At 33.2% G+C, this 16,822-nt stretch overlaps 1 protein-coding gene across 2 annotated transcripts in view; it reads right to left on the bottom strand.

The window, feature by feature from the left end:
- Positions 1 to 16,822, bottom strand: part of LOC128191879 (heterogeneous nuclear ribonucleoprotein L-like) — a 32,035-nt gene that overhangs the window by 1,748 nt on the left and 13,465 nt on the right. The window contains exons 10-15 of one of the 2 annotated variants that reach the window (XM_052864230.1): positions 13,307 to 13,381; positions 12,194 to 12,432; positions 11,057 to 11,095; positions 10,763 to 10,939; positions 10,376 to 10,497; positions 10,000 to 10,130 (exon numbers count right to left, since the gene is read on the bottom strand). In XM_052864230.1, coding sequence (XP_052720190.1) covers positions 10,000 to 10,130; positions 10,376 to 10,497; positions 10,763 to 10,939; positions 11,057 to 11,095; positions 12,194 to 12,432; positions 13,307 to 13,381 — 783 coding nt within the window. The remainder of the gene's footprint in view (positions 1 to 9,999; positions 10,131 to 10,375; positions 10,498 to 10,762; positions 10,940 to 11,056; positions 11,096 to 12,193; positions 12,433 to 13,306; positions 13,382 to 16,822) is intronic. The other variant, XM_052864231.1, reaches the window with a different exon arrangement.

Raw genomic sequence — 16,822 nt, forward strand, 5'->3', positions numbered from 1 at the left:
ATGCTTGAAAACTTGTCATTCACCCGACTTAAGGTAGTCCATCCATAACTATCATATTTCACATCTAATAGATTGCGAGTTTGATATCAAACGCTAAAATCTTGGTGTGATTTTAATGGGTTTTATAAATAACTAGTGGGTATTGTTTTTTTTTTACAAAAAAACACATGTCTCCCCTTCTCCCCAAGGATTGTTATATGGGGCAAATTTAACAATTGAAAAAGAATGATGTCAGCTATATGTTACCCAGACTTAGACAAAATTAATTTGACCTTGAGTAAAACATGGTCAAGGTCATATATAAATCAATAGTACACCTAAATGTATTATTATTGTTCTTTGTTCAAAGTTTGAAGTCCTTCTGTCAAAGTATATTCAGGAGTTGAACAATGAAGTTTTTTCTAATTTGACCTTGAAATAAAAAATTTAGGTCAAGGTCAATTTTTTTTGTAAGATTCAACTAGGTTATATACCATCTATCTATGATACAAGTTAAAAGTCTGTATGTTAAAGGAGTCTTGTGTTATGGTCTGAACAATATTTTTTATGAAAAGATTGACCTTGAAGAGCAAAATAGGTCAAGATCAAAACTTTTGGTGACGTGCACTCCTTCTCATTTCCATCTACCTATTTTTCAAGTTTGAAGTCTTAAAGTCAGAGGGTATTAAAGTCATGATCCAGACAAAATTTTTATTATTTTTTTCTTAATTTGACCTTGAGTAAAACAAGGTCAAGGTAAAATATTATTCAATAGTACACCTAAGTGTATTATTATTGTTCTTTGTTTAAAGTTTGAAGTCCTTCTGTTAAAGTATATTCAGGAGTTGAACAATGAAGTTTTTTCTAATATGACCTTGAAATAAAAATTCTAGGTCAAGGTCAAAATTTTTGGTAAGGTTCAACTAGGTTATATACCATCTATCTATGATACAAGTTAAAAGTCTGTATGTTAAAAGAGTCTTGTGTTATGGTCCGGACAATATTTTTTATAAAAAGCTTGACCTTGAGGAGCAAAATAAGTCAAGGTCAAAACTTTTGGAAGTGTGCACTCCTTCTCAATACCATCTACCTATGTTCTAAGTTTGAAGTCTTAATGTCAAAGGGTATTAAAGTTATGACCCAGACAAAATTTTATAATTTTTTTCTTAATTTGACCTTGAGTAAAACAAGGTCAAGGTAAAATATTATTCAATAGTACACCTAAGTGTATTATTATTGTTCTTTGTTTAAAGTTTGAAGTCCTTCTGTCAAAGTATATTCAGAAGTTGAACAATGAAGTTTTTTCTAATATGACCTTGAAATAATAATTCTAGGTCAAGGTCAAAAATTTTGGTAAGGTTCAACTAGGTTATATACCATCTATCTATGATACAATTTAAAAGTCTGTAAGTTAAAGGAGTCTTGTGTTATGGTCCGAACAATGTTTTTTATGAAAAGCTTGACCTTGAAGAACAAAATAGGTCAAGGTCAAAACTTTTGGTGGCGTGCACTCCTTCTCAATACCACCTACTTATGTTCCAAGTTTGAAGTCTTAATGTCAAAGGGTATTTAAGTTACAGCCTGGACAAATTTGGATGAGGAAGAATAAGAAGAATATGAAGAATAAGAATAAGAAAGTTCACAAAAACAATATGTCTCCCCTTTGAAAGGGGAGACATAATAAAGATTTAAAATAGAATTACGCTTTGGGCCAACACAAAAATATTGAGTTTTCCTTCCACTTCATAGCCATGCAGTGCAGGGGAATGTAAATACAGCAGTGTGGCATACATCATGAGCCAGAAACCTCTCATTGAAACATGATGTCTTCAAGAACTATATATTATTTATTAAGATGCATTCTCTATAGATGCATATTTCTTACCACAGTCACCAAATAGCTTCAAATTCAAATTCTTTTTTCAGTGTGTCAATCTCATTGTAACTATTTTTATACAGAAATAGCAATCTTTTTATTTCTGTTGTGATATCAAAAGGTAAAACATCTATTTTGAAAGTATTTTGAAGAAAAGCGGTAGATTTTTTAACAAGAGGCCCATGGGCCACATCGCTTACCTGAGAAACATGAGGTATGATAAAATCACGCAACTATCAGCATTCCTGTCCAATTAGTTTCTGAGACGAAGATTTTTAAAGATTTACTCTATATAATCCTATGTAAAACTTCGACCCCCCATTGTGGCCCCATCCTACCCCCGGGGATCATGATTTTCACAACTTTAAATCTACACTACCTGAGGATGCTTCCACGCAACTATCAGCATTCCTGTCCAATTAGTTTCTGAGACGAAGATTTTTAAAGATTTACTCTATATATTCCTATGTAAAACTTCGACCACCCATTGTGGCCTCTTCCTACCCCCGGGGTCATGATTTTCACAACTTTGAATCTACACTACCTGAGGATGCTTTCACACAAGTTTCAGCTTTCCTGGCTGATTAGTTTCTGAGGAGAAGATTTTTAAAGATTTACTCTATATATTCCTATGTAAAACTTCGACCCCCCATTGTGGCCCCACCCTACCCCCATGGGTCATGATTTTCACAACTTTAAATCTACACTACCTGAGGATGCTTCCACGCAACTATCAGCATTCCTGTCCAATTAGTTTCTGAGACGAAGATTTTTAAAGATTTACTCTATATATTCCTATGTAAAACTTCGACCACCCATTGTGGCCTCTTCCTACCCCCGGGGTCATGATTTTCACAACTTTGAATCTACACTACCTGAGGATGCTTTCACACAAGTTTCAGCTTTCCTGGCTGATTAGTTTCTGAGGAGAAGATTTTTAAAGATTTACTGTGGTTTCATCAATATTCGTTGAATACCAATTTTCGTTGATTTCGTTGTTAAGTTTATCCTTGAAATTAAATATTCATTGAACTGCAATTTCTACTAATATTTTGTATTGATAGGGTCATTGGCCACGAATTTACGTATCCTTGAAACTGTGATTTTCACTTTATCCACGAAAATTGATACCCTTGAATATTAATGAAACCACAGTACTCTATATATTCCTATGTAAACTTTGACCCCCCATTGTGGCCCCACCCTACCCCTGGGGGTCATGATTTTCACAACTTGGAATCTACACTAACTGAGGATGCTTCTACACAAGTTTCAGCTTTCCTGGTCATATGGTTCATGAGAAGAAGATTTTTAAAGATTTACTCTATATATTCCTATGTAAATTTTCGATCCCCCATTGTGTCCCCACCCTACCCCCAGGGGTCATGATTTTCTCAATTTTGTATCTACACTACCTGAGGATGCTTCCACACAAGTTTCAGCTTTGCCGACTGATTAGTTTCTGAGAAGAAGATTTTTATTCCTATGTTAAACTTCAACCCCTCATTGTGGCCCCACCCTACCCCCGGAGGCAATGATTTTCACAACTTTCAATCTACACTACCTGAGGATGCTTCCACACAAGTTTCAGCATTGCCGGCTGATTAGTTTCTGAGAAGAAGATTTTTAAAGATTTACTCTATATATTCCTATGTAAAACTTCGACACCCCATTGTGGCCCCACCCTATCCCCAGGGGTCATGATTTTCACAACTTTGAATCTACACTACATGAGGATGCTTTCATACAAGTTTCAGCTTTCCTGGCTGATTAATTTTTGAGAAGAAGATTTTTTAAGATTTACTCTATATATTCCAATATAAAACTTCGACACCCCATTGTGGCCCCACCCTACACCCAGGGGTTATGATTTTCACAACTTTGAATCTACACTACCTCATGATGCTTTCACACAAGTTTCAGCTTTCCTGGCTGATTGGTTTCTGAGAAGAAGATTTTTAAAGATTTACTCTATATAATCCTATGTAAAACTTCGACCCCCCATTGTGGCCCCATCCTACCCCCGGGGATCATGATTTTCACAATTTTGAATTCATACTACCTGAGGATACTTTCACACAAGTTTCAGCTTTCCTGGCCGATTAGTTTCTGAGAAGAAGATTTTTTAAGATTTACTCTATATATTCCTATGTTAAACTTCAACCCCTCATTGTGGCCCCAACCTACCCCCGGGGGTCATGATTATCACAACTTTGAATCTACATTACCTGAGGATGCTACCTAACAAGTGTCAGCTTTCCTGGCCGATTAGTTTCTGAGAAGAAGATTGTTAAAGATTTACTCTATATATTCGTATGATTAACTTCGACCCCCTATTGTAGCCGCACCCTACCCCCAGGGGTCATGAATTTCACAATTTTGTATCTTCACTACCTGAGGATGCTTCCACACAAGTTTCAGCTTTCCTGGTCTTATGGTTCATGAGAAGAAGATTTTTGAAAATACATGTATCTCGAAAAATTTTCATAAATTCCTAATTATCTCCCTTTGCAAAAGGGCGTGGTCCTTAATTTTCACAACTTTGAATCCCCTTAGACTAAGGATGCTTTGTGCCAAGTTTGGTTGAAATTGGCCCAGTGGTTTTTGAGAAGATGTTGAAAATGTGAAAAGTTTACAGACAGACGGACGACAGACAAAATGTGATCAGAATAGCTCACTTGAGCTTTCAGCTCAGGTGAGCTAATAAAACCGGTAGGTGGGAGACAATGCTAAAGAGCAGTAGACTTAAAGCTTCCACGTAAATCGGTAGACTTATCATGTATGCCCTAATACTTTTGATGTGAAAATTGTTTTCATAATCTTATGAAACTGGGTTAAAAAACAACACTGTTACAGATATTTTGTTATAAAAACACCTGGCATAACATTCTATGGTTTTGAGTGAAAATAAAACTTAACTACATCTGGAAAAAATTAACCATTGTGTTTTTCTTACCCAGTCATCAATTATAAAACAGTTCACAGTTAATACACACCATGAAAACAAATTGAAATCAAACTAGTGGGTATTGTTTTTTTATACAAAAAAACACATGTCTCCCCTTCTCCCAAAGGATTGTAATATGAGGCAAATTTAAAAAGTGAAAAAGAATGAAGTCAGCTATATGTTAGATATCATCCATATATGATACAGTTTAGAAAATGAATTAACTTGAGACACAAGATTGGTCAAGGTCAAAAATTATGGAGGCGTGTACTCCTTCTCAATACCATCTACCTATGTTCCAAGTTTGAAGCCTTAATGTCAAAAGGTATCCAAGTTACCACCCAGACAAAATTTAATTATTTTTTCTTAATTTGACCTTGAGTAAAACAAGGTCAAGGTCAAATATTAATCAATAGTACACCTCAGTGTATTATAATTTTTCTTTGTGTAAAGTTTGAAGTCCTTCTGTCAAAGAATATTTAGGAGGTGAACAATGAAGTTTTTTCTAATTTGACCTTGAACTAATTATTTTAGGTTAAGGTCAAAAATTTTGGTAAGGTTGAACTGGACTAACTACCATCTGTGTATGATACAAGTTAAAAGATTGTATGATTAAGGAGTCTTGTGTTATGGTCCGGACTATATTTTTTATAAAACGCTTGACCTTGAAGAATAGGTCAAGGTCAAAAATTTTGATGGCGTGCACTTCTTCTCAATACCATCTACCTACGTTCCAAGTTTGAAGTCTTAATGTCAAAAGGTATCTAAGTTACCACCCAGACAAAATTTAATTATTTTTTCTCAAGTTGACCTTGAGTAAAACAAGGCCAAGGTCAAATATTTATCAATAGTACACCTCAGTGTATTATAATTGTTCTTTGTGTAAAGTTTGAAGTCCTTCTGTCAAAGAATATTTAGGAGGTGAACAATGAAGTTTTTTCTAATTTGACCTTGAAATAAAATTTAAGGTCAAGGTCAAAAATTTTGGTAAGGTTGAACTGGACTATATACCATCTATGTATGATACAAGTTAAAAGATTGTATGATTAAGGAGTCTTGTGTTATGGTCCAAACTCTATTTTTTATAAAACGCTTGACCTTGAAGAAGATAATAGGTCAAGGTCAAAAATTTTGATGGTGTGCACTTATTCTCAATACCATCTACCTATGTTCAAAGTTTGAAGTCTTAATGTCAAAAGGTATCTAAGTTACCACCCAGACAAAACTTAATTATTTTTTCTCAAGTTGACCTTGAGTAAAACAAGGTCAAGGTCAAATATTTATCAATAGTACACGTCAGTGTATTATAATTGTTCTTTGTGTAAAGTTTGAAGTCCTTCTGTCAAAGAATATTTAGGAAGTGAACAATGAAGTTTTTTCTGATTTGACCTTGACATAAAATTTTAAGGTCAAGGTCAATTTTTTTGGTAAGGTTCAACTGGACTATATACCATCTATCTATGATACAAGTTAAAAGTTTGTATGTTTAAGGAATCTTGTGTTATAGTCCAAACTCTATTTTTTATAAAACGCTTGACCTTGAAAAAGAAAATAGGTCAAGGTCAAAAATTTTGATGGCGTGCACTCCTTCTCAATACCATCTACCTATGTTCCAAGTTTGAAGTCTTAATGTCAAAAGGTATTTAAGTTACGGCTTGGACAAATTTGGATGAAGAAGAATAAGAATAAGAAGAACTAGACACGATCTCGTTGCGAGCAACGAGGAGGTCTTCCGTTCAATTTTTAGAATGAAATATGACATCATCGACTTTGATTTTCGACAACAAAACATGTTATGGAAAAAGGAGTGAAGTACTAATGTTTTATTGTATCGCTTTTTATAAGTTCTCTTGCTTTTTTTAAATACTTGCATTTCTTTCAATTAAGGATGACGTTTACTCAGAATGAAAAAAAATCCACTGATGATAATGAAAAACCATCTATTGTGTGTTATAGACCTTTGCTTGTATTGTTATTTTTCACTTTCAGAAAAGTAGGTCAATGACCTACTTTTTGAGTTAATGGCCATTGAATATTTATTGAAAATTCAAGAAAAATCCCATAAAATTTTACACTACAATTGAGATTTTCTTAATTTTAAAAATATTACAAATAATTAAACACTTTAAAAACTAAGATACAGTTTACGAATGGTAGTGGCACTAAATAAGTACACAACATTAAGATTTCAGCATCAATTTTTAAAAATAATTCAGTCCGAATTTCCTCTATCAGTTTTCAAATCCCTACCCATTTTTGATTCAATTTTACAAAAAATTGAATGATGATAATACAAAAACATTTGTGATATTGAACTACTTATATTGACCTTATTCTGTTGGCATAAAATTTATATGAGGTCAATGATCAAAATTTTGAGATATGATGTCTTTTAAGGTTTTTAAGCATTTTTCAATATTATTATTATTCGTGCCATAAGATTAATTTAATGAATAAGTGAGGTAAAACCAACGGAAAATATGCAAAATTACTAAGACTTAAATATAAAATCCTAACTTTTAATATTAGACTACTGCCAAAAAACTTTTAGCAGAAAACAAAATCTGCAAAATTTAGTCCGAATTTCCTCTGTTTGGCTAAAAGTCAATTTTTGTTTGAGCATAATTCCATAATAAAGTAAAACTATTGAATGTTTTGTCAATAATAATTCATTTCATAAATACTTTTTGTGTTTAGAATAAATTTTACTCATTACATTGAACTTTTTAACAATCGGAATTTGAGAACTCAAACCCTGAGTAAATAACACCCTTAAGATAAAAAAGATCAAACTTTTTTACCTCTGGTCCCTCAAAAACCCTAATTGGGTAACGCAAGAGAAAATCATGATATTGTTAGGATATATAAACGTATTATACCTAATCTAGCTTTAATAACCTTTCAAAAATGGCTCTCATTAAAGGGCTATAGATAAAAGATTTTAGAGCTCTTTGATCCCCTAATTTAAGGGGCAATCCCTTTTTCTTGGATTCAAATGAAAGGACATTTAATTCTGAACACATTTTGTCAACAAGTGTTTAGAAATTCGTTACCGTATTGGAGATATATGAGAAAGAAGGTTTTAGGGGCCGATCCCTTATCTCCTTTTAGGGGCCGTTTAACGAAATTTTGAAGGTTGCATTTTGTTGAGAACATCATTTTGAACACTTTGTCTTCGTACTGCATTACAAAATATATTTCCTTTCTGAGATATGGGTGATCAAAGTTTTGGACTTTTGGCCCCTAAAACCCTTAATTACGTAACACATGATAAAATCATTACATTGCTTCGATACATAACTATAAGATAAACACAATTGCTTCTATATCAATTCACAAAATATCCCTCAATAAAGGGTAATAGATAAAAGACTTTAGAGCCCTTTTGCATCATTTTGAACAACTTTTCTTCTGTACTGCATTACAAAATATTTTACCTTTCTGGGATATGGGTGATCAAAATTTGGGACTTTTGACCCCTTTAAACCCCTAATTACAAAACACATGACAAAACAAATACATTGCTTTGATACATAACTGCAGGATAAACACATTTGCTTCTATAACATTTCACATAATACCCCTCAATAAAGGGTTATAGATAAAAGACCTTAGAGCCCTTTGGTCCCCTAATTTTAAGGGCCAGTCCTTTTTTCTTGATATTAAATGAAAGGACATTTAATTCTACACAAAATTTGTTAAACAAGTGTTTAGAAATTCGTTACCGTTCTGGAGATATATGAGAAAGAAGGTTTTAGGGGCCGATCCCATAACTCCTTATAGGGGCCGTTTAACGAATTTTTGAAGGTTGCATTTTGTTGAGAACATCATTTTGAACAACTTTTCTTCTGTACTGCATTACAAAATATTTTTCGTTTCTGAGATATGGGTGATCAAAATTTTGGAGTTTTGGCCCCTAAAAACCCTTAATTACGTAACACATGATAAAATCATTACATTGCTTGAATACATAACATTGAGATAAACACATTTGCTTCTATAACATTTCACAAAATATCTCTCAGTAAAAGGCTACAGATTAAAGATTTTAGAGCCCTTTGGTCCCCTAATTTGAGGGGCCAGCCCCTTTTTCTTGATATCAAATAAAAGGTCATTTAATTCTACACAAAATTTGTTAAACAAGTTTTTAGAAATTTGTTACCGTTCTGGAGATATATGAGAAAGAAGGTTTTAGGGGCCGTTCCCTTATCTCCTTTTAGGGGCCGTTTAACGAAATTTTGACGATTGCATTTTGTTAAGAACATCATTTTGAACAACTTTTCTTCTGTACTGCATTACAAAATATTTTTCCTTTCTGAGATATGGGTGATCGAAGTTTTGGAGTTTTGGCCCCTAAACACCCTTAATTACGTAACACATAATAAAATCATTACATTGCTTGAATACAAACATTGAGATAAACATATTTGCTTCTATAATCTATTACAAAATATCCCTCGGTAAAGAGTTACGGGTAAAAGATTTTAGAGCCCTCTAGGTCCCTAATATGAGGGGCCAGCCCCTTTTTCTTGATATCAGCAAAAAGATCTTGTAAATATAAACTTTTTTTACATTACATGTTTAAACAAAATATTTTCCAGGAAAGAGATAAAGAGAGAAAAGCACAAAAATTAACGACGCTTTTCTATTGTCAATTTTCGAGCCATAGCGAGCTTTGGCGCCAATCGTGCTAAACATACAAAACAACAATCATGCAAAACTTCAATATTTCCTTTACCAACCGTAGAAATTTGAGCTCAAAATCTCTTATAGTTTAGGAGAACGGCCGCAGACAAAATACCTATATAAAAATTAGAAAAATCTCAATATCTCAAAAACGGATGTGACGTCATCAATGCAAAAAATTTGCTATCAGGTTCAGACCACTATCTATCACATCTGAAAATTTGATGGATATTGGTTGAGCCGTTTCTGAGAAATCGCGTGCACAAAAATGGGAAGAAAAAAAAAGAATAAAAATAATAGGGAAAAAGAAACCGAAGAATAACAATAAGGTCTTCCGTTGGAAACGGAAGACCTTAATAAGAAGAATAAGAAGAAGAAGAAAAAGAAAGTCGACAAAAACAATATGTCTCCCCTTTGAAAGGGGAGACATAATAATAAATGATTAGAAAAAATACTTAATGATTCGAAGATCGTATGCTGAAACTTAAACTTGAGTATACTAAAAGGATATGATTTTTGCTGGCTGCCTCTGGATTAGCGTATCTGTTGTTCCGACTTCCCATGTAATCCTTGAAGGACGGAGTTCCATCAGGTAACTCGTAAGGATTTGGAACATCTTGCAAGAAGGCCTGCTTGGAATGGCTAGAGTGTAATAGAAAAACTTTGAAAAAAACCCTGACAAAATTAGTTCAGATTTTAAGCATAGTAATGAAATTTTAAGGAGTTCATAGTAAAACACGCTTATAACAAAGTGCCAGGAAAGGGCTAGTTTACAACATGTTTTTTAGTCCCGGGGGAATGAAAATAACTTTGCTGTAATCGTCAATTCATTATAAGCGTGTTCTTTATACCGTTTTTTAGTGTATATCATCACAGAGTTAGATTACCCCAGGGTGATTTTGTTGTCAAATAAAGTCATGTAGTTGAGATTTTGCATGCATCTATCGACTGCCATCGCATCCCCCATCTGTACCATGGCAGAACCTTCCTTGCTTTTCAGAAACTTTACCTGAAAAAAAAAATCAATCCTACTCCATTAGCAAGTAGAGCAGCTGAATAGAATACATTGATAATTTATTGTGCACATAAACAGATATAAATTTTACTGAAAAAAAATTGTAGTAACATTAGCATTTTTATGCTGTTAAAAATTCCTTTTAAAAACTGCTTTTTGAAAATCAAAAGTTTGACTTGCAGACCCTTTGTCTGTAAATTGTCAGTATGATGTCTAAGAAAGCTGACCACTGTCAGAGACAAAGTAAAGCATTACATACCCTCACAACATTTCCATACAAACAGAACAGATTGAACAGTTTGTCGCAGCTGATCTTATCCAGATTCAATCCGTATACCATGATGACCGAGCCCTGGAACATGGCCCCTGGGGGTGGGGGTCCTTGCTCCTGGTACCCCTGGGCAGGCATGTTGGGATGACCATATCCTCCACGATCCTAAAAGAAGAATTGTAAAAACCAGTCCCTAAATGAAGGGATACTTTACAGGTACCAGTAATTCAAAAATGGAATAAAACATCAAAATTTGTATTATATGACAGCAAAAATTTATACAAATCTTGTTTTGACTTCATTTTCATCTTCATTTCTTTGCTGTTAAGATTGATCAGAAGAATAGAGAGAATGAAAACACAGGTTGATCAAGCATTAACAGAAAATAAGCAGAGAACATAGTTTTATACAGTTACGATGCATATGAAATGATTGGAACATGTATTACTAAAAGAATATTACATATTAGGGTAGCAGTAATTTAAATCTCACAAATATTAAACCATTATTATGTATTTTAATATGATTCTTGAAGCCTTAAAGTCTTAGGAAAATGTAATATTAACTTTGAGAGATCAAGACTATGGGTTTTAAAAGACAACTAAAATTCAGTTATTGAACTTGCTGGTTTTCAAATCTACAATATCAGCAGTTACCATTTCTGAAACTTCCATTATATTTAAGTTGCAGTTTTTAGTTTGAATTCTTTTAATATCAGAGGATTTTAACTTCATAACACTTTGATATTGTAAGTTGATGTAAAACACCTGAGTCAAAGGTATAAGAAGTTATTATTTGTATAACAAAAAAATTACGACCAGGATACCATTTCTGAGATAAGGAAGGAGGATTGAAGTACAAAAGTTACCCTTATACAGTAAAACTCATTTATAGCGAAGTCCTAGGGACCGATGAATTTATTTCGTTATATCCATATAACAATTCGTAATAATAACTATAGCAAATCCACTATGTACATGTTTTTCTTTCACCAGACTATAATTTTTCCTAATTGAGGCTTAGAATAAAAATACATTACTTTGATACCTTAAATAAACAGATTGCGAGTCGAAAAAAATTAAATGAAAATAAATTCATTCAAACTTTTATGTTAAAGGGTATTGCAAACTTTTTTTAACTGTAAAGAAATTCGTTATAAAAGTGTTAAATTTTGTTATAATTCACCTCTACAGGACTCAAATCCGTGAATTCCTTATATCTGATTTCTTTATAACCGTAAAATTTTGCAAAGATTTGTTAAAAATTTTACCGGGAACTAAAAAAACTTCGCTATATCTTAGAATTCACTATATCTGTGTTCGTACTAAACGAGCTTTACTGTATACCACTTCTATACACAGACATTTTGTATTCGTATATATCTTGCTTAAAATATAGTTCCTGGGGCAAATCACTCACTTGCACTGGGGGACCTTGATTTCCAGAAAACCTGTCTCCTCGATTGCTATAACCTTGTTGCCGTGGTGACATTGGTGACCCATATCCATCATCCCCTTCATAGCCACTACCATAACTTGGGCCATATCCCCCTCCACCATACCCCCCAGAGGGAGCACCTGCCGGGGGGTAGCCTTGATTTGGCCCTGGGCCTCCACCATAGCCCGGGGTTGGACCAGGGGGAGCACCTGACCGCCCATCTACAAACAATGGGAAAACTAAACAAAGCAAAACAAAAGACCAGCAAAAGACATGCAATTTCTACATCTATGAAAGTTTCCCCGAATATCAAAAATGCTCTCCTCTGTGAAAGAAAAAAACAATTAACATGTATTGTATTAAAAATTATTCTGACAAGGTAAAACATTTGGTTGCAAAATTTGAATCTTCAGTAGCTCTTTAAGACTTTGCATCCTTGAAAATTTGAAATCACCACAAATATTAAACATGTCAAAATAAATGATTTACATGTACATGTACTAAAATGTAACCTGCTACAAGAGAAATATGAACAATAAATCAGAAAAGCAAAGAAAATAAAGAGTAAACAATTTTTGCAAATAAAACTGAGTTCCCTCGCCCTGCTTTCCAAAACTAGAGTGAGACTGAGCTACTTTTCCTAATTCAGAGATCCCCGTTAGATTGAGACTGGATGCAGAGGAGGACTTTCTTAGAAGACTACAAGTACATAAGTCACTCAGAGAGGAACACCTTGAGTCTGGATCTAGGGGACCATCTGTAAGATTGGACAGGTAATGCTGTTTAATCAGTCACTTTTAAAATATCAAGGGATGAAGAATTAATAAGAAATCTCTCTGCCAGATCCTACATATACTGGTAGATTGTTCAGACCCAGCTAACATTCCTAGCAGGAGGAATAGTGCTACATGTGTATTTAGTGAATGTAAAATGCAACATTCCTTTGACCATTGCCTATTTCTCAAAGCTTTCATGATAATTGTCCTTCTCAATATTTAACAATTCATTTAGTTAACAACTACATGCTTATTTTGGGTACAAACCAGGCTACCATATTGACAGACTTTCTAGAATATGGACTGTGGAATAACTGACCGTATGGAATGGGAGCGTTGGTGTACCGGGGGTCAGCTAAGAGCGGTCCGTTACGCTGATTGGCAGGGTCTTTCTCTGAAAATATCCAAAATCAAGTTAATATAATGTACAAGTTTGGTACATGCATCAAACCAAATATCCCAAATAAAAAGTCATATACCAATGATGAGTGATTACATATAATTCTAGGCACAAATTTAAGGACCCTCTATACATAGTAATTGAATGCAATTAGAGTAATCTGCCCGTATATGAAATAATGAATTCCATTTCACTAAATGAGAAAGCTGTATCTCAGTAATTCAATCTTTTTAAAACATTTTTCATTTAGAAAAATGGTATATACCCAATGTTCAAATTGGAACTAAATAAAAAATCTACACCTTTATACAACTTTTGTTAGTGAACTGGAGAACAGAGGGTCCTTAAAAGTCTGAAACTCAGCGACACTGCTCACCTGCCAATAACCCCCCACCCCTCCCCTACTTTATTTATTTTCTTAAACTATTCAAAGCCTACAAAAATAATTTCTCAATGTGTGTGGATCTAAATGGTAGGAAAGCTCCAACTAATACCTTAATTGTTAGTAGCAGAGGAACTAGAATCTACTTCATTTTAATTCTATTAAAACTTTTAAAACTTTTAATTTTTTACTATTTCATCAATCAAACATTTTATTTTGATGATATTACTTTTTAATTTAAAACACAACTACTACAATTTTATAGTAAAAGACATGATTCAACACAGCTGACAAAATAAAATGAATTCTCATTTTAATTAATAAGCAAATGCTTTCAAATATTTGAACAAAGAACTTTACAAATGCACACAGTGAAAGTCAAATATTAAGACTTATATTTTTAAGCACTACATCACAAGATTGCGATTCAAATGTTTTGTTAATTTAATATTATAATATGATTTTTCCGTATGAATCGTTTTTGTTGAATATCATCAGCTTGGTAGTTTAAGTGTCAGACTTGTGAACCACAGATCACAAGTTTGAATCCCCTTGGGGCTTTTGTTCATATTTACTTAGTTAAAGTTTTGAAAATTATAATTTTTTTTAAATCCAAAATTGCAAATTTTTCCACTGATTTTACTGTTAACCTCTTATTCATCAAGCTATCTATCATAATCAAGTAAGTTTCTGCGATGTTTTGAGAAACTATTTCATCTTAAGAGGGTATGAATCTCAAATTCTTTATCTGATCGTTGATCAGTCCATCAGTAAACCTATCCCACAGAACAACCCGACAAACACCGACCAGAAACACTTCCTTCTCCTGTAGGCTAGGAGACTAGCCATGTCACATTGCATTAGGCTTGAGTGTATGTCATCAGTTTACTAGTTCTTAATTCATGATACGATGTACATGTACTTGTAAAAGTGGATGAATCCTCATATATAACATATACAGATAAATATATACATGTACCTACATGATTTGACACTATTTTCATTCTGGATGTAAAATGTTAGTACATGTATACATTCAAATTTCTTATGTAACTATGGTCTTTATTTATAACAAATGATATTAACATGTAATCAATCTGTATATACAGTACTGTACATGGAAAATGTGACTGTGAAATAAAATAATCTCTTGTTGGCTGAGACAAAATACTACTGGTACTGTTGTTACATCTGTGCATGTTGAAATAATACATGTACATGTAAAATATCTAATAATGAATGACTTTTTACAGCTCTGTTTCACAAGAACACGTCAAATGCTTTTCATATTACAAAATATAAATACATGCTTCCCAATGATAGGAGAGGAGAATTAAAATATGTACAATGATCGTATGGTATACATGTAATTTTTTTTAATCTTATAAAAAATCACAATCAATGAAGAAAAATAGATCATTAAACATTGGAATAATGAAAGAAAAGAAAAAAAATCTTGCTTTCTGATTAACAAATTTACCGCACCACAAACCAGTGCTGACACTGCTGGGTAGATGAAATTTCCCCACCTTAGGTTGAGGAAACACTTAGAATGCTACTCCGAGTTGACGAACACAGAATCCGTTCCGACATTCCAGGCGAATTGATGACAAACCTTCTAAAGATGGAATGAAGTCATTAATACAAAGCAGGGTTTACTTGGTATGGTGACTGCGTGGTGTACCTTTTGTCATGTCTTCAAATGTTAACAAAACCAAAAGATATATATCATAAATAATCCTCGGGACTTTTTCTAACACTGTATATAATACAAGGTACCATATTCCTCAAAGAAAATTACAATATTTCCCCCCAAATTAAAATTCTGAAAGACTTCATCTTCTGTTTTGTAAGATGTACATGTAATGTTTTCGGAATAAGAAAAAAGAGGTTCTATTTGGATGGATTTGCTTGCCAGACAGTTAGCTAATGTACATACAACAGTACAAAGCTTCCCTGACCCTTAATTGTTCCCTCTAATTGAAGTATGGTACTATTTTGTTCATACATGTATGTGTATGACATGAAATATGGTACAGTGTATTCTGAATTTGAGCAAAATCATTGTAATTCAGGCCCTGTGTAATTCTTATTCTGGCTGTAATCCTGTGAGTGATTGGGTGGTCCTAGGTTTTTGTGGTGTCCTTTGTATAAATGTGATGGTTCTCCATTCATTCATATAAGTCATGTCTGTTCACCCTGTTGTGTCTTCAGTGTTCACTGCCATTCACAGCAGTTATTCCAATGAATCATAATGTATTCCAGTAATAATATTTCACTTGTATATGTCATCATCAGGGTATTCTTGGTGTATGTTGTCAACATTTTGCAATTAAATTCATAGGCAACATTTACAATGTGTTGATAAAAAGTTCATATAGATTTGCATGAAAAATTATATTAAACATGTTATATTTTTATGGGCACGTTCATTTTGATGTAGACACATGTGCTGTTGTTCAAAATCACACATAAATGATTGTATATAACTCAAAATTACATGTATACTGTATTAAAAAAATGAAGAAATTCATAGAATTTATCAAACTACAAATATGGATGTCAAGTAAAATTAATTGTATTCATGTTTAAAGAAAGAGTGAAGAGGAGAATTGTCCACCCACCCACCCCCACAAAAAATCCAGTCCTTAAAAGTTTATCATACAATAAACATGTTTAATTCCAATATTACATTGGATCCTCATACCAAATTTTGAAAGTAAAAAAAAGAGTAAAAACTGTGGTCGATTTAAAAGAAGCAGAGCCAATCAGTGTGGATTTCACATTTATTTTTTGTCCGTTAAATTTTTGTTCTGTGTTGAGACTTTTTGCTTGCTTTTATATTTCAAAATTTCCTCTCAACTCTTTGAAAAAAATATAAATTCCAGTTTACAGCCATTTAGCTAGTGTTGATGGATATTTCCTTTCAAAATAGCTAAAATAAACTTTTGCTGTAGGAGTTATGTTATAAACCTCTAAAGATTTTGTCATACAAAAATTGGTGACATAAGCACACCCATTATTATCACTGTTATAAAAAAACAAATGAATTC

This window comes from Crassostrea angulata, chromosome 7, assembly GCF_025612915.1.
Source record: "Crassostrea angulata isolate pt1a10 chromosome 7, ASM2561291v2, whole genome shotgun sequence".
Lineage (NCBI taxonomy): Eukaryota > Metazoa > Mollusca > Bivalvia > Ostreida > Ostreidae > Magallana > Magallana angulata.